The 19,076-nt window shown below is 42.0% G+C and overlaps 1 protein-coding gene across 7 annotated transcripts in view; it reads left to right on the top strand.

The window, feature by feature from the left end:
- The window catches only part of LOC147019454 (plexin-A4-like), a 537,201-nt gene that overhangs the window by 314,029 nt on the left and 204,096 nt on the right, over nucleotides 1–19,076 (top strand). For all 7 annotated transcript variants that reach the window (XM_085893965.1, XM_085893967.1, XM_085893963.1 and 4 more), the window contains one exon: nucleotides 16,058–16,151. In XM_085893965.1, the coding sequence (XP_085750091.1) occupies nucleotides 16,058–16,151 (94 nt within the window). The remainder of the gene's footprint in view (nucleotides 1–16,057; nucleotides 16,152–19,076) is intronic.

Here is a 19,076-nt window from a genome sequence, read left to right as displayed (position 1 = left end):
ACAGTTATCATCGGAAATTTTTGTAACTTCGCATATCAGAGGCCTATAGAGGTCCCTTTCAGTGCACAAAATTTTGAAGGTCAAGGTCAAAGGTCAAGGTCACTTTGGCGCAAATCAGGGGAGTCGACGAAACCCTTATTTTTTGAGTAATTTTGATCGGATCGTCTTCAAACTTCATGGAAATATAGTTCATGGTCTGGCGCTCAGCTGATTAATTTTTGGTGGCGATTGGCCTTGACCTTCATGGTTAGCGCCTCAGGTCAAACATATTTGACCCCAAGGTCAAATTTTCAAGTTTTAGGAACCATATCGTGTAGTACCTCAAATTGAACAACTCGATGAGTGCTTTCTAGATATGTCAAGCTTGAGACATTATGACGTCATTTGGTGACGTTATGAGGCAAAAGCATATTTTTCATGGTTCATCTGTAGAACGATTCTCATCGGAATCTCTCGTAGGCAGATATTCCTCAAGGAGTCGCTCCTGGTGGATAGCAGCTCTGTTCACCTCAGTGTGACCTTAAAGAAGTCACATGTGGTCACCTTTTAGCAAGATACGGGTCACCTGCGGGTGACATTGGTTTATCTATTTTGTTATTTTGGTGTGGATTGAATCAATCTACAATGTTATTGTTTTCAATTGTTATTTGTTATTTAATTGTTTTATTCAATTGTTAATGTTATTTGTTATTGTTATTATTTAATAACATCAATGTTGTTTAATTGTTTTAATACTTGTTTCAGTTGATTTGGGAGATGGTTTGGATATGTATCGCTTTTGAAATGGTACTGTTCCTATTCCCCCCTTCCCACGATCCTGGCCTGGTTTGGTTGAGTCCACATTTATGTTTGATTTATTTTCTGAATGAAACGATAAATGTTTTATTTTTATTTTTCATTTTGGGTTGCGTACACTAGCCCAGAGACAAAGTAACTTCCTCGCGTTGGAATCGCCATCATGGCTTCAGCAGTTATTGAATTAGGTTGGGCTACAGTTTCACATTGTTTTGAGAGCGGAAGAAGCAGAATAAGAAGTACAAATTGGTGGTTTAGTGATCTCTCGTTGTGGTACTTTAGCGATGTATTGTGGCGTCTTTTTAAGTCTTGGTAGTTCAGAAATCGCTCGAGAATAAAAGTTATGGTTTTTAAATGCTTATTACTTCACTCTACAGTAGTTTGAGCATATAATTATGTACACATTTGAATGGGTGGCCAATTCTTTTCCTGTATCATCCCTCCATATGGAGTACTCTCGTACTCCGTGATATCGACACACATACACACTGAATTTCAAGAAGAAAATTTGTTATTATGAGTTTCTCAAGCACTTCATCAGTCACTTGAAAGCTGCAAAACATAAACAGCTTTAATGTTTTGCTTCCTCTGCATGCTGAGATGATTGATTGTGCAGGAGAGAATGAGCTTGTCTTATTGTGATTCTCTCCACATGCTGCCACGAATAAAACAGTTTAGGTTGTTATTTGATTTATTTTTAAAACACACACACACATCCAACCCCAATGACTTCTGTTGAGGGACCTAATGGTTATTGATGAATATTGAATTGAGTTTTACATTTATTGCGAGCTGTTTCTTTCACGGATCTCCAGGAATATTCATTGAAAATCCAAAAAGCTCCTGTTGATGTCTTACCATGTATTTTGTGCTTATGTCATGAACAAGCCTTCACAATTCAACAAATAAGTGAGACTCTTCACTTTGGATTTCATTCTTAAAAGCCATTTGACAAGCTCGGACGTGTTGAAGTGATGCTCGTGCATTTTATATCCAGTGATTATTCTTTGTCCTGCAGTGAGTTAAGTCCGATCATTTGTTCAACAAAGGTGCTCTTCAGATGATTGTCTTGTGTTTTGGTGTGATGGTGTTATCATGGGATGAACCTGGAAATTTTATTCAGTCAACTCGAAGATAGCCCCAATCATGACTCTCTCTCGTTCTCTCCCCTCAGTGCTTCATTAACAGCAACTTATGACGGGTCATAAACTTAGCATGAATAGCAACTCCATTTCGTGATACTATCGTGCTTGAGGAAATAAAGCACTGATCCTGATGTCTGATGATGGGGAATGTTGTTCCATGATTGGATTTGCACGAAATGTCACTGCATTTCTACAGCCAATCATGGACCTAAGTGTGGTTCATTTGGTTGCATTTACTGTGACATGGCATGTACATTCTTTTATGCTGAGGATGTGAAATGAGAACTTTGACGAGGATCAGATACAGTAGTTATAGTAATTGTCTCGTTTTGAAATGTGAGCGAAGTTTGTCTTACCAAAGACCGTGTGTGTGTGTGTGTGTGTGTGTGTGTGTGTGTGTGTGTGTGTGTGTGTGTGTGTGTGTGTGTGTGTGTGTGTGTGTGTGTGTGTGTGTGTGTGTTACATTTTTATAATCACGATTCATGGATGCGTGTGTGTATGCGCCGCCACCACCGGTTGTCATGTCAGGTTTGGGAGCATGCGCCGGAGCAGCGTGTCGCTGCATCCACTCTCCACCGGTACTCAAGGGGTCTCTGTCTGGCAATTCCCCAGGCATATGCCTGGCCCATCCCCATCTTCTTGAGATGCTGATCAACCTGCTGCAACCACAAGGCACTGGTCAGCCCATTGGCCTCCCTCCACTCACGAGGCTACCTCGCTGAGAAAATCTGGTGAACAGGATCAGCATCAGGAAAATGAGCCACATGTCCTTACAGACACAGCTGACGCTCGCGGACGATGCAGGTAACAAATCTCATTTGAGTCTCTCTCAGCAACCGCTCTTTGGACACAAAGTCCAACCAGCGTTAGCCAATAATTTTCTGAAGAGACCTGGTACCAAAGGAATTAAGTCTCAATGTCAGATCCCTGGTCAGAGTCCAAGTCTCACATCCATAGAACAAGACTAGAAGGACCAAGGACCTGAAGACTCAGACTTTCGTCCTTCTGCACAGGTATTGACAGCACCACACCTCATGATCCAGTGAATCCTTGACTCCCTAGGCTATTGACCTCTTGCTCACAGCCAGTAGAGACATTAATATCAATGCCAAGGTAAGTGAATCTCTCTGTGACCTCAACATCCTCCATGTTTTGGTGGCACCCCATGATCAATCTGATGTCTGAACTATACTCTGGTACTGAGAGTGCTGTGAGATGTGGTGATACCATCTCCAACTTATTTCCTCCACTCGCAAGTCTTTAAGACCGAACAGAGCCTTACCTTGATCTCAAAGCAACCATCTTCACCCCAGCAAGGAACCACAACTCATGGAACAAGCCACCTCCTTATTCATGCTGCGTTTTCCCCTCCACCTCCGGGGGTTCACCCGATCTCATCAAGGGACATCCCCGCTCATCTGGACATGGCAAGCCACTGCCACCAATCACTATCTCCACACAGTCACACCGAAGCTTGGTCCCATCAATCCATATTCAGTGTGGTCCTTGACCCCACCGAAGCTGCGTCCAAAACGCATGTGGATCAGCGGAACACCAGGTGCCATGTGCTCGGCCCTCAATCTCATCAAAGTCACCGCAGCTGTCGACCTAGGCTGCATCGGAAACACGTGTGGAATGGCACGACACTGGCCGCCATGTACACAGTCCTCTTTCCCACCAAAGCTGTTGCCTTCGTTGTGGTCTTCACTTCCATCAAATATATTTAGCACGGTGTTCGGTCCCATCAGTCCCTGATGAGAGGTGTGAGTGTGTGTGTGTGTGTGTGTGTGTGTGTGTGTGTGTGTGTGTGTGTGTGTGTGTGTGTGTGTGTGTGTGTCTTCTTCTTCTTCTTATACCCCGGTTAAAATAGGTGTACCAGATCCTTGTGTCGTAAGAGGCAACCAGGGTTGTGTCAGGAAGGGCATCCGGTGTAAAACATGTGCCAAATCACTATGCGGATCATATTGATGACTCGCTGTGGCGACCCCTAACGGGAGCAGCCGAAAGAAGAAGAGATATATATATATATATATATGTATATATATATATATATATATATATATATATATATATATATATACATATATATATATATATATATATATATATATATATATATATATATATATATATATATATATATATATATATGAAAGTTGCCAAATCGTGTCTGAATGGGCTAAAAATCGTAACCACAGCACGTACAATGCTGAATGATGCATCATTTAAGAGCTCTTGGGTCCATACAGTGCATATATGGAGGTTAACAAATATTCTTCTTTATGAAATTTCCAGTTATATTCATTTTTGTTACACATGTTTGGTATATGCTCAGAGCCGTTGGTTTGTTCATCTTCCATAAGTATTAATAAATAAATAAACTATTCTGTAATTTATAGAAATGTATAATTACCTTTCAATCGATTTATTACAACAAGTAACCTAGCGGTCTTCACAGTTAGTGACTGTTATACTGTTCAAACAAAATCAGATTAAAAAAAACAAAATGACATAATTTCCTTTTTATCCATTTTTACTTCACCAAGAAAACTACATTCTTTGGGAACTAACTAATTATCCTGCAATCGGAACCTCAGACTCCTTTCTAATCCATAGGTGACAAGTTGGAGGTGGCGAGAAACGAGTTGGCATGAATCGAGAATGGGTTTTTATTTCATTTATTCACTCGACATGATCGGAAGTGAAGAGATATACTGCACGTGGAATCCTGCAGACTTGTGAACGCGGCTTTCGGTGATGGAAAGCTCTTGACGTCACACAGCCTTGCATATTGTCCTAATACCACAAATAATTGGGGTATTCGGAGAACAAATGAACGAAAATATTGAAAACCAAAACGCTAAAAAAAACAAAACTGGAATTCAGAATAATACCTTCCGTATTGTCTCGAGGTCGCTGCAGGTTAATCATTCTGTGTCGATCCTTGCGAGGGAGGGAGAGGGATCTGGACTTGGAGTTCAGTTGGTAGGGGGGAGGGATGCGGACTTGGAGTTAGGAGGAGGTGGAAGGATGCGTACTTGAAGAAGAAAGGAGTTGAGGATTCAAAGTCACATTTGACATCACGTGGAATTTCCATCGGTCCCTGCCATTATGCTGTCAACAGACATTCCTGTTAAACTCGCGAATGTGCTGTTTTTCTCAGGAGTGGCTTCTGTCTGGCCACTCTCCAATGAAGCCTAGATCTGTGAAGTGCTGAAGAGACTGTTGTCCTTCCTGTAGGTTTTCTCATCTCTAGGAACTCTAGTTCTGTCAGATTAGTCATTGGGTTCTTGGTCATCTCCCTGACCAAGGGCCTTGCCGAGTTGCTCAATTTGGTCAGACGGCCAGCTTGAGGAAGAGTCTGGGTAATTCCATATTCTTTCCATTTTCTAATGATGGGGATCACTGTGTTATTGGGAACTTTCAACACTCCAGAAATTGTTTTATACCCTTCCCCAGATCTATACCTCCTCACAATTCTATCTCAGAGTTATACGGAGAGCTCCTTGGACTTCATGGGAGAGTTTCTGCTTTGACATGCACAGTCATCTGTGGGACCTCACATAGAAAGTTGTATATCTTTCTAAATCATGTCCAATCAGATGAATTGGTCACAGGACTCCAATCAAATTGAAGAGACATCTCAAGGATGATCAAAGGAAATTGGATGGACCTGAGCGCAATTTGGAGAGTCAGAGCAAAGGAGTTGAATACTTATTGACGCAAGACATTTCAACTTTTTACTTTTGATTAGTTTGTAAACATTTCTAAAAAGCAATTGCACTTTGACATTATTTGGTATTTTGTGGAGATCTGTGACAAAAAAAAAAAATCTCGATTTAATCCATTTTAAATTCAGGTTGTAATACAACAAAACATGAAAAGAGTTGAGGAGTCTGAATACTTTCTGAAGGCACTGTATAATTGGTATATATATATATATATATATATATATATATATATATATATATATATATATATATATATATATATATATATATATATATATATATATATATATATATATATACCAATATCCTCACCGTACAGCCGCCGTATCCTCACCGTAGAGCAAATGTGACCTAGGCCTCAGCATGCAAAATTTCAGCTTTCTGTATCACCTGGAAGGTACCGATCTTTAATATCAGTCACTGAGACGGTCAGTGCATGAGTGAGAGAGTGTTTAGAAAGCTTTATATATTTAATATCCGGGTGCACTTACACAACGTGTAAGCATATGAACCATGCTACCCCATTGTCTTGGGTCACTCACCTGCATTTGAGTTTTCATTTCTTTATATTTTCATTTATGGATGTTGTCTGACGATTTTGTGACTTTTTTTTCTGGTGTACTGGCTTCAATGTCCATCGGCACGCAGAATTTCAGCTTTCTACGTCACCCGGAAGGTACCAATCTTTAATATCAGTAAGTGAGTGAGTGAGTGAGTCAGTGGTAAGAAAGAGCTTCACACATTTATTTATTATACACAGTGCCTATAGAAAGTCGACACCCCCTTTCAAAATTTTCACCTTTTGTTGCCTTATTGCCTGTAATTAAATTTCATGAAATCAGACTTTTTCCACCTTTATTTACACATCATAATCCAGAATTTCCATCTGAAAAACAAATTCTACAAATTTTAGAAAATTAAATAATAATACAGAACGAGAATATCTTGATTATTTCAGTGTCCACCCCCCCCCCCCCCCCCGATAATAGCAATTGCAAATTTTCTCGTGTCACCAATCACCTTTAAAATCACACTAAGTTAATTGGCATAGACCTGTGTTAAACTGCAGTGATTCTGAGTCTGTATCTGTTTGCGGTGAAGAGGTTGAGGTCACTGAGAGATTCACTTACCTTGGCAGTGATATTCATGTATCTGCTGGCTGTGAGCTAGAGGTCTATAGACGTCTGGGGAGTCATGGATTCACTGGATCATGGGGTGTGGCGCTGCTGGTACCTGTGCGGGAGGACGAAAGTCCGAGTCTTCAGGTCCTTGTTGCTTCCAGTCTTGCTCTACGGATGTGAGACTTGGACTATGACCAGGGATCTGAGAAGGCAACTTAATTCATTTGGTACCAGGTCTCTTTGGGGAATCCTTGGCTATCACTGGTCAGACTTTGTGTTCAGTAAACGGTTGCTGAAAGAGACTCAAATGAGGTTGGTTTGTTACCTGCATAGTCCATGAGCTTGAGATGCGGCTGTATTAATTTAATATTGTATTGAAGATGTGGCTGTATTGAAGCTTGCTTCAAATTAATCCAAACCTGTGGGAAAATTCAAAATAAATTCCAATAAAAGCATATTGAATGTGGGCTGTGTATGGGCAACAAACCACTGCCTAGATTGTTCCCAAAAAATGAAATATTTTTGCTGTTAAGACAGATATAATCTATATATTACTAAAATTCTCATCTCTTATGTATGTATGTATATACGTATGTATGTTCCTGAAATACACCCAAAACGGTACACGATAGCGCAAAAATTTTAGTGCCACATTACTCACCATTCCCCTGCGGTGTGCAGTATCAAGTTTCGTTCAAATCGGGCAACGAAAAAATTATTTAAAATCTATTCCGGATTCAGTCAAGTACTCTTTTGGAGAATTTGATAAATGCAAACAACCTCAGCAGTATAGTTCACTGGAGCTATCTTTTTCTTTTTCTTGAAATGATTTATTTAAAAATCTCAAACATTTAGGACAGACAAAGAACAATTTATTTTTAAGCATAAAATAAACATCATCATTTTGATCGAATACTTCCGTGTTCATTAATAGATAAAATTGTGTTTAGAAGATTACACACAATAATTTCTTCGACTTTCTTTTCTCTGTGTTTTTTTTTCACATTGACGTGCAATATCAAGTTTCGTTAAAGTCAGGCAATGAAAAAATTATTAAAAATCAATTCCGGATTCAGTCGAGTACTCTTCGGGATTATTTGATCAATGCAAACAACCTCAGCTGTATAGTTCGCTGGAGTTATCTTTTTCTTTTTCTTTTTGAAATGATTTTTTTTGTCAACTGCTGTCACAACGGGAACCCAATGGGTTCACGGGTCATCTAGTCTCCCATAAAAGTCTTCCTTTTTTGTTTATTTATTTTTGTATCGTGATATTTTTACCACTGGCTTCTGCTCGTATTTTAAAATGAAGTTTGCTTTACTGCCCTTTTAAGATAGAAAATGCCATGAGCTGAATAGCTCATCCATAATAGTCACATCAACTTATAATTGTCCTTGCTGTAACATGTAACAGTTAACAAATGTAGTTTGGTTGGAGATCTTGACAGTCTCCCATTAAGGGAGAGTGTCCTTCATGAAAGTAGGCGAGCTATCGCCGGCATCCTGCCAAAATTCTAAATTCCTGTCCAAACCTGCAGAGGGCATTGCATCAGCGGCACAGCGACACCCTCAGCCAATGATGCTACCCCACAGCCTTGTACAGCATCAGAAAGAAGAAGACTGTGGGAGAAAACAGGGCACTTGTGTGAGGTGTCAGGGGTGCTGTTTGACCTCTGCTGGTGTTGAGGGTGTGCTGCAAGTCTTCCAAGCTGGTGTGCATGCTTTCACCAATTTCCCAGCCCTGCAACCCTCTGGCTCAATGGCAGTTCTGTCTACACTGTTCACATCAAGTCTTGCGATGATTGGGCTGCGCATTTCTTCTGCTAGCCTGTTCAAGAGCTGTCCATAACAGGGAGGTGGTTCTGACACTGCTCCTAGGTCCACACAATTGCGGTGATACAGGGTACCTTCCAAATGCATGACATAGGAGCATGGGGTAGCCTGTTGAAGCACAGGTTCCTAGTTTCTCGTGATTTGTCTGGTCTCCAGGTTGCGGTTTCAATCAGATGTACTCATCAACATTCAGCTCAGGTAAGTCTCTGGCTGACCTGTCATAGGTGAACTAGGATATCTGCTTTTTTGATGCAGTTTCTCCAAGACAACTGCCACACCATGCCACAAACCTCGAGGAAGTTGTTGGCCACAGGGTAAGGGTGTCTTCAATCTTCTTCACATCAAGCGTTGCACTAGGATACCCTCAGTCGGTATTTTCCTCCACTGGAGCATGGCCTTCCAGGAGTCATTGCCATCACATGTAGCCTTCTTCCACAGTTTTTTTTTTTTTTTTTTTACAATTTTGATTGCAGACTCATCTTTGCCGTTGGCTTTTGGGTATCAAGGAGACGAGGTGGGATGCTCAAATTCCCCTACAATTGCAAAGTGTCTGAATTGCTCGCATGCATAGTGAGGCCCATTTTCAGAAATAAAATTGTCCGATTGACCATGAAGTGTGAACTGTGCCTGGCGTCACCTCAATTCAGCTCAATTTCCCATAAGTCAGAGAAGTGATCGACCATCAGGTGGAAGTCTTTTCCCATTTACTTGAATAAGTCCATGCTGACAATCTGCCAGGGCCATGTAGACAACTAGTGCGGCATCATTGTCAACTTCTGCTGGTCGTGTGCATATTCGTTGCACACTGAATATTTACTGACAGTCTTTAATCTCTGCTTGCACGTTTGGCCAGTAGAGAGTATCGCATGCTTGGCTGAAAAAAGCTTTCCCTCCAATCAATGTAGCTCGAGTGGATTTGTGCCAGCATCTCTGGGTGCAGTGACTTTGACATGATAACTCTGACCTTTGAAAAGCATGCTATTCTGGACACTGATTTTATCTCAAAGTAGCCAGTAAATAATCCTCAAATTCAGCTCTAAAATTGTCCCAATCACTGCTGCAATCACAGCTCATGTTCACAGAGTTCTCAAATGAGATATTTTAGAACCTTCAGAAGTTTACCTGTTTCATGTAGTTTCAAACCAGGCAACATGATGTAAATGAGCTTATCTAAATAAATATATATATATATATATATATATATATATATATATATATATATATATATATATATATATATATATATATATATATATGTTATTGCGTGCTAAGAAAGGCGAACTTGATTCTAATGAGCTTCCTCCATGTGCTGACTGTCTGTCAAGCACTCTATCCTTGCAAACTATCAAGCAAGAATCTGGAGGCGAAGTTTAGTCAGCTGCCCTGACATCCCATCCCCTATTGGATTTGGCTGGTATCAAGAGATGGTAGATGATGGTGACAATCTTGCAATAGACTGGATGGATGGCAACATCTTCCTTCCCTTCCCTTCAACTCATGCTTACCTCCTCCAAAACCCCTTCCCACCTCCTCCCAATCCCTCCTCCCTCCGACCCCATACCACTCTCTGGACGTGTAAATGCATTACAGCTGAAATGTGATAAGCTATGCAATCTCTTAACCTGAACCAAATTTCAAAATTTAAACCACGGAATTCAACTTAGCTGCAGTTCTTACTGTTCCAAAAGTATTCACGACTACAAAATTGATCAAAAGTGTCCACCCCCATACCCTCCGGTCTGTCCCCTACCCCTCCCTCTCTCCCTCCTCTTTTTCTCCCTCACCACTCCCCCTCCCCACCCATTCCCTTCCTCCCTTCCCCCCTCTCTTTCTCCTTCCTCCACCCCCTCTTCGTATTCCCATCAATGAAGCGACGGGTGGTATTTGCGTGTGTGTGTGTGTCTGTGTCTGTGTCTGTGTCTGTGTCTGTGTCTGTGTCTGTGTCTGTGTCTGTGTCTGTGTCTGTGTCTGTGTGTGTGTGTGTGTGTGTGTGTGTGTGTGTGTGTGTGTGTGTGTGTGTGTGTGTGTGTGTGTGTGTGTGTGTGTGTGTGTGTGTGTGTGTGTGTGTATACATATACATATACATATATATGTTGTTGTTCATCTTTCGGCTACTCCCGTTAGGGGTCGCCACAGCGGATCATCCGTTATGATCCGCATACTGATTTGGCACAGGTTTTACGCCTGATGCCCTTCCTGACGCAACCCTGGTCGCCTCTTACGATACAGGGATGAGGATTGCGTTTCGCCATGATTCCGGGATGCATTACACCCTCTCATAGCGAGGTCCAGCGCATAGCTCCCGTCCTCAAGCGATCCTCCAACCCAAGCCTCCGAGTAGCCGGATTACAGGCGCACGCCACTACGCCCGGTATATATACATATATATATATATATATATATATATATATATATATATATATATATATATATATATATATATATATATATATATATATATACACACACACACACACATATACTAGCAGGGTATGCTTACACATTGTAAGCAATAACAAACCGTGCATCCCCATTATCTCGGGTCACTCACATGCATTTTTTCCATTTATTTATGTATTTGTTTTTCATTTATTTATATTTTCATTTACGGACGCTTTCCAATCGTTCTGTGGCTTTTTTTCCTGGTGTATTGACTTTGATGTCCGTCGGCACGCAAAATTACCTCGCTTCGCCATTGTCTCGAGTTGCTCACCTGCATTTATTTTGTTCATTTATTGTTTTTAGTCATTGACTGACTCACTGACTGATATTAAACTTCGGTACCTTCCTGGTGACGTAGAAGGCTGAAATTTTGCGCGCTGGTGGACATCAAAGCCGATACACCGGAAAAAAGTGACAGAACTGTCGGAAAGCATCCGCAAATGAAAACATCAATAAAAATAACTAAATAAATGAAAAAAAAAAACGTTGGTTGTTATCTCCATTTGTGGGTTTCAGGAGTTGGGAGGGAGTTCTCCTAGTACTCAAAATCTCCACCTCCTATTTTTTGGTAAAGTATCATGATTCATGAATGAAACAAGTTTCGTTCTCATAGCCTAGTTCCAAGGGTTTTTATTTCAGAATCTTCACTAAACCTCTGACAGCCTCAACTTGAAGCTCATTTCTCGTGATATTTCCGGGAATGAATGTTAAATACTCAGTAAGAGTTTTCTTCATCATTTCTGTAGCTCCAACTATCACAGGTACAATTTCAGCTTACTTCAATTTCCAAATCCTCTTGACCTCATTTTTCAGATCCTGATATTTATTCCCCATGCGGAGTATCAGCTATCTGGCAAGTTTCAATTTTTTCCGTCGTGTGTTTTTGGAGATACAGAGGTCCAATTTTTTCTGTTTTTCCAACATGGCCGTCACACCACGTGACCTTTGACATCATAATTATCATTCAGACATTCTGCTTGAGAATTCACAGCTACGATGAAAATTATGTATCAATCCAACAAGCGGTTGCAGACATTACAAAAAAGGGGCAATCGGAGATTGCAGACCCTCTCCAGGACTTGTTTAGTGGGGTGTTTGTGTCGTTTTGTGCAGTGTATTTTGTGTGGTGTTTGTGTACTGGTTTGTTATGTAATGAATAATTAATAGACATAACTAGAATTGCCACTTTATAACTGCTGGCATTGATGACTGGGTACCAAGACGTCCCGCTCTGATGCAACGCCGCTTTAATCGGACACCTGCCGCTGACCCATGACGTTTATTATTATTTAATTGAATTCAGAATGGGATTAAAATAAATGTGCTCACCTGGTAGCAGCTGGATAAGATAACCATGCAACCACAGGAAGGCATGGATGACCCACAAATTATGTAACGGCAAAGAAAGTAAATACCTATCGTTTTTTTTTTTTTTTTTTTTTTTTAATGCCATGAACAAACTTCGGTACATCACGGGTGATAAAGGTTGTGGTCAAGTTTCATCGAAATCGTAGTTTCAGAGAAGAAGTTGCAAGTATTTGTGGACGGACGGACAGACTGACTGACGGACAAAGCATCATCCCATAAGCTCCCTGGAACTACATTCCAGGTGAGCTAATATAGTCAAAAATAACCCAGATCAACAAAATTAAATAATTCTGGCTGCCAGATCATGTGTCCAATCGGGTTGAAGTTTAAAATATATATTCCCCATCAATACTAGATCGTAATTGTGAAGTTTCACATCGATTGATAAAGTGGTTAAAGAGAAAGGTTGTTTTAAAAAAGATTTTCGCTCAATCCAATATGGCTGCCAGACCATGTGACCTATCGATTATTCGTGAATACTCTGGTATCACCAAGGCTTAGGGAACATTTGTGTGAAGTTTCCCTTCGATCTGTCCAGCCGTTCTGGAGAAGAAGATTTTTTTTATAGGTATTTGGGTAAATCTAGCATGGCTATGTGACCTATGACATCATATGTGTGAACGTTTTGGTCCTCATGGGTAGGCGGTCTTATGTGTAACGTTCTGCCTCGATCATTTCAGCTGTTTCAGAGAAGATTTTTGAAGGTTTTTTTTTTAAATAAAAAAATCAATATGGCTGCCGAACAAAGTGACAGATGTCATCAACTTTTTTTTCTGTGGACCAATTTTCTGTGGACCCGAGATGACCCTTGAAAATTTTCATAATGATCAGATGTAGCCTTCTATGTATGCAATTATGACATCATAACGAAGGCAGCTCTGGCATTTAAAAATAAAGAAATCAGGCTTGCTTCCCATGAGCAGTACTTGCCATGTTTCAATTTTTCCTTGGTGTTGTGTCGGAGATACAGAGGTCCAAAGTTTTTCCTTTTTTTCAACATGGTTGCCACACCATGTGACCTATGACATCATAATTATCATTGAAACATTCTACAAGGATTACAAAGAATTTATGCGTATGAGGAGGCCATTCGGCCTATCATGCTTGTGCCACACCAACACCAGATTTAATAAATCCGGCAATACCCTACTTGAGTTGTCGCTCCTCCGGTGAAAATGGATTCTCAATCTGATAAGCGGTTGCAGCGAAAAATACTCATGTTCTGTGTGGACAAAGAAGCAGATAAACAAATGGACCCAAATGCGATACCCTCTCCTCTGGCGAGGGTAATGAATTTAAAAGGGAATAAACCCAAAAACTGCTGGCGGAATAATAATAATAATAATAATAATAATAATAATAATAATAATAATAACATACAAGAAAAACAATGGGTGACCGAGCCTGAAAGGCTTGGTACTCTAAAGAGGCTCTTCTGTCTTTAAACAGTTTCACAGGCTAAGCCTCTTCGGCCCATGGTGGTCTAATCCCGATTTAATATCTTGTAGGTTTTGACCAGTTCACTCCAGGGAGGAGCTTCTGCTCCATGCTGATGAGGGACAGCAAGCATCAAACATGTGTCCATGGATGTTACCTCTCCAGGGTGGACTGGTTTATAAAATTGAGAATGAAATTCTCTTCCCGGTGTTGGCTGCAGTTCAATCCGATAGAGAAGTAGGGGGGCTGTCGCTCTGCTGAGCTCTTGCTGAATAGGCTGAGCCTATGCATGTGTTTATCCAGAAGAACTTCAAAAAAATATATATATGTTAAAGGTAAACATTGGCTTTTGTCATCATTTTGTATTTTATAGCAACAATTAATCTTACCAAGAAGTATATGACTATCCTGCTGGGGTTTCATTCATCTAATTGAAATATAATTTCAAAATTCTGGCCTGAGCAATGTTTTCACTACCTGAGGCACTACGCCCATTATCTACAGCATACATGAAGGAGGTCGTTGTGTTTTGATTGTGTAAACATGGAAACTGCATTGCATTCCATTTACCAAATTGAATTTTTTTTCTTTGTTTGTTGGCCACAGGAAAGATCAGTTTCTAATCGTCTCACTTCTGATCCGTCCTGTTCTGGATTCACTCCCCATTGGACTGAAGTTGACGTGTCTTTGGACTAAATCGATGCGCTGCATCGTGGAGTATGTGTCCTTTCAGAATCCACACCAGACCCACTTTGCCTTGTAAAACGCAAGTGATGAGTATCGCTCGGTGTCCTTTGTGTGAACTCGCACAGGATTTTGAGCCAGGGCCAAATTCCAAATTTGCCTCATTAGGGCCCGTCTTGGCCCCCTGATTTCCACAGCGGCCTCCTGAGGTATTGAGATAATTGAGCCTTTGACTGGTGATCAGACCACATCAGATTTGGGTTCAAGATGTCAAATACAGTGGCTGAAATTACATGAATCGCCGCAAACGTGTTCTGAAAGCCGAGTATCGTATTATACGGGAAGTAAATGTGTGTACGTATTTGATTCTAACGTTGGATCATCATCAATAATTGCAGGTGCAGCAGGTCAAATGGTTCCTCTTCGGTGTCAAATTATCATTACAGTCATTACAGGTTCACCTGACATGCCGATGTTTACATTCATAGGTGTTGATGAGTGTCAAACCATGTAAGATTTCCCGCCATTATGTTTGTGGTTATTAGGTTTTCAGAAACAACCAGCTGTGGAGTTGCATGGAGTCGAAGTTTAATTCAAGGGCCATAGGTCGGACACATTTATCGAGGCACACCGACGCATGCGTGCTCTCAACCACACTCGGAATGGGGATAAAATCCACAGGAACTGGCTTCGAGCCGCATCACACAATGCCGTGCTCACCATGTCGATAAATTCCAGTTCCTCTGCTGCTCCAGATTCCCATGGTGTCTCACGCACCCACCTTCATGAATTGCAGCCCTGGGGAATGAAGCGTGAGAGATTTGGCCGGCAGCCATTGTGTTCCCGGTGGCCTGCAAGGGGAAAGCAGCTTGAAGGCCGAGGCAAAATGGCTGAGCCTGTGTCAATCCCTTCCAGTTAGTGAGGTTTTAGCTGCAAACCATTTTGTGGATTTTCTCGGCTGAATGCAGTTGCAAAGGAAAGGGGTAAATGAAAGATAGTGTGCCTAATTTTCATTGTTTTTTTGTTTTTGCCAATTTATTTCCTGACAGCTTGCGTCTGGTTTCTAGGAATAACAATGCTTGTGAAATGAGCAGACGCTGATTCAGACGAGAGCTCTGGCCTGAAAGAAGCGTGAGAGAAGGCCGCCCAGGCTTGTAGCTGGTCTGGATCAACATGACAGCCCGCAATAGCATCCTTGTTAGAAAACACAAAGCTCCATTATGATTTGATGCATTTTGGGGCGCGGCGCAGCTGTTTGGCAAAATTCTCAACACGCACGTGAACGCAGTGTTGAACTAAAGAAATATTTTTCCTCGCCTGGTTACATGAACAAGCATTCCTGAAAGCCTTTGAGGTCGTTGTAACTTAGAATATGCTATTAGCGAGGCTGACAGTTTTATTTGCCGTGTGCTCTGCCCCCGAGATTTCTCTTCAACACACTGATCCCTTATCCACCCCCCCTTCCCAATCATCCTTCCACTACTCACTTCCTCTCCCGACAGTACGCTTATGAAGAGGACGTCGGGGACTTGGCCGTAAATTTCTCCGTAGTTTGGAACGGCGACTTCAGCATAGACAACCCGGCTAATATCAAGGGTGAGCTATACCTCTTACCTCATTGGACTTGTTTTTACACACAATAACTCTTGATTTCCAACCAGGCACAGCCTTTTATTTTCACGGCCACTGCTGACTTTACTCAACACTGTAATTGGCCTGCAAATCAGCTCTAAGCAATCAGAGATGAGTTCAAAATTTCATGAACACGTCCGGCAATAGGCCGGCCGAGATCACATTGCCAGGGCAGTTTCGTTTGAGCAACGGCCTCATTGTTTCTTCACGCTGCCCGTGCCTCGTATTGACCAAGTCCACTTCCTCTGTGTTCCACTGCACTCCCACCTTTATGTTTTTTTCCCCCTATTCCATTTGGATACCTGTCCATTGCTTTCTTTGGTTAGTTTCGCGCTGATTGCACGCTGGAGCCGGTGAAACGAAAAGGCTGTGACTGTCTGTGGCTGTTCTGTCGGCGTACAAGGTCTCGCTCCATTTCTTTGATTTATTTTTCAATCAGAATTATGAGATGTCTATTACCTACAAAAAAAGCAACATTTTGGAGCTCTCTCTCCTCACATTGATAAGGCCTCATGCCTTATCATTACCCTTATTACTCTTATCTCCTCAAAACCATGCTCTCCTTTCTTGTCATCACTCCTAACCACTTCCCCAACCTCCTTTCTCTTTCTCTTCCCTCCCATTATCAAATTAATTTCTCCATTTTTCCCTCCCCAACCAAGTTTCCCTTTCTTTGAGTGTACTTAAAATATAGAGAACTTAAAACTCTTTCCTTTTCTGGATTTTTTTTTTCACAGAAAATAGCGAGCTGGAAAATAGAAAATAGCCTGGAACACTAGTCTCTGAACTGTCTTGCCTGTTTTTGAATTCTGAGCTCGCTATAAGCTGTCATCATGGTGTTTAAAACTGGCATCCTGTCTACCAGCGTTACTTGGTGGACGGGATGAGAGGATGGCCTCGAGTTATACACACACACACACACACACACACACACACACACACACACACACACACACACACACACACACACACACACACACACACAACCTCCAAGTTGTCTACATGGGTTTGAATCCCGACCCAGCTATAAACTGTCATTCCGGTATTTCACAGGCAGGTTGATTCATCAATGTGTGTGCCGTATCTCGGGTGAACGTTAACCAGGAGCCCCATCTACTATCATTCCTTGGTGGACGCTAAAGATCTCCCGGTGTCCTTCACGAAGAGTAGGCGAGATATCGCCGGCACCATGAACAAATTTCAAACTCCTGTCCAAACCAGCAGAGAGTACTGTGTCAGCGGCACAGCCGCGCCCTCAGCCAATGATGCCACCCCGCAGCCTTGTGCTGCATACAAATGAAAAATAAGTTCGTGGACGTTAAAATATTCCACGGTGTCTTTCGTGAAGAGTGGGCGAGATATCGTCCGTAACCTGATGAGCAAGTTACTAATTCCTGCTCTAACCTAAAGGGGGCACTGCATCAGTGGCACAGCTGCACGCCGAACAAATTATGCTTCCCCGCAGCAATGTGCTACATACGAAAGAGGAAGAAAAAGGCAGAAAACAGCTTCCACCTTTTAAGCCCCGGTGGCCACTGAATTAACACCAGGTGGTTGACGAAGCCTGTCATCCTTCCGACGTCGGAAAAACGAGTACCACTGTACTGGTACTCGAGACACTGCATCAGCGGCATAGCCGTGCCTCCAACCAATGATGCAACCAACAGCCAAAAAGGCAGCACACAGTGGGAACCTTTTGAAACCCCAAGTAATGATATTTTGTTTTCCCCTTTTGTGTTTATTCGTAAACTCAGAATTATAAAGCCAGACATTACTGTGTTGTGTCTGGTGTTGTGCATTCAGTCTATTTTTAATGTTGTGCATTCAGTCCAACAACCTGCTGTTGTGCATTCAGTCTATTTTTAATGTAATATTCCACTCAGAGCTCCTTCTCTTTCTCTTTCTCCTTCTCCTTCTCGCTCCTTCTCTCCCTCTTTCTCTTTCTCCTTCTTTCTCCTTCTTTCTCCTTCTTTCTTCTTCTTTCTCCTTCTCTCTCCTTCTCTCTCCTTCTCTCTCCTTGTCTCTCCTTGTCTCTCCTTGTCTCTTCTTGTCTCTTCTTGTCTCTCCTTGTCTCTCCTTGTCTCTCCTTGTCTCTCCTTGTCTCTCCTTGTCTCTCATTCTTTCTCCTTCTCTCTCCTCTCTCCTTCTTCCTCCTTCTTCCTCCTTCTTTCTCCTTCTTTCTCCTTCTCTCTTTCTCCTCTCTTTCTTTCTCCTTCTGCCTCCTCCTCTCCTTCTGCCTCCTCCTCTCCTTTCTCCTCCTTTCCTTCTTTCTTCTCCTCTCCTTCTCTCTCCTCCTCTCCTTTCTCCCCCTCTCCTTCTTTCTCCTCCTCTCTCTCTGCCTCCTCCTCTCTCTTCCTCCTCTCTCTCTCTGCCTCCTCCTCCCCTCTCTCTCTCTCTCTCTCTCTCTCTCTCTCTCTCTCTCTCTCTCTCTCTCTCTCTCTCTCTCTCTCTCTCTCTCTCTCTCTCTCTCTCTCTCTCTCTCTCTCTCTCTCTCTCTCTCTCTCTCTCACTCTCTCTCTCACACTCACTCTCTCTCTCCCTTTCTCTCTCCCCCATCTCTCTCCCCCCCATCTCTCTTTCTCTTTCTCTCTCTTTCTCTCTCTCCCCCTCTCTCTTTCTCTCTCCCCCTCTCTCTCTGTTCCCTCTCTCTCCCTTCCTCTCTTTTTCTCCCTCTCCCTTCCCCAATCTTTCTCTCTCCCTATCTCCTCCTTCTCTCTCACTCCCTATATCTCCCTCTCTCCTCCATCTCTCATTCTATCTCTATCTCTCTGTCTCTCTGTCTGTCTCTCTCTCTCTCTCTCTCTCTCTCTCTCTCTCTCTCTCTCTCTCTCTCTCTCTCTCTCTCTCTCTCTCTCTCTCTCTCTCACTCTCACTCTCCCTCACTCTCAC

This window comes from Eptatretus burgeri, chromosome 9 (genome assembly GCF_056783735.1).
Source record: "Eptatretus burgeri isolate ZD-2024b chromosome 9, Ebu_testis_v1, whole genome shotgun sequence".
Taxonomy (NCBI): domain Eukaryota; kingdom Metazoa; phylum Chordata; class Myxini; order Myxiniformes; family Myxinidae; genus Eptatretus; species Eptatretus burgeri.
This window is presented reverse-complemented; position numbering and strand designations above follow the sequence as displayed.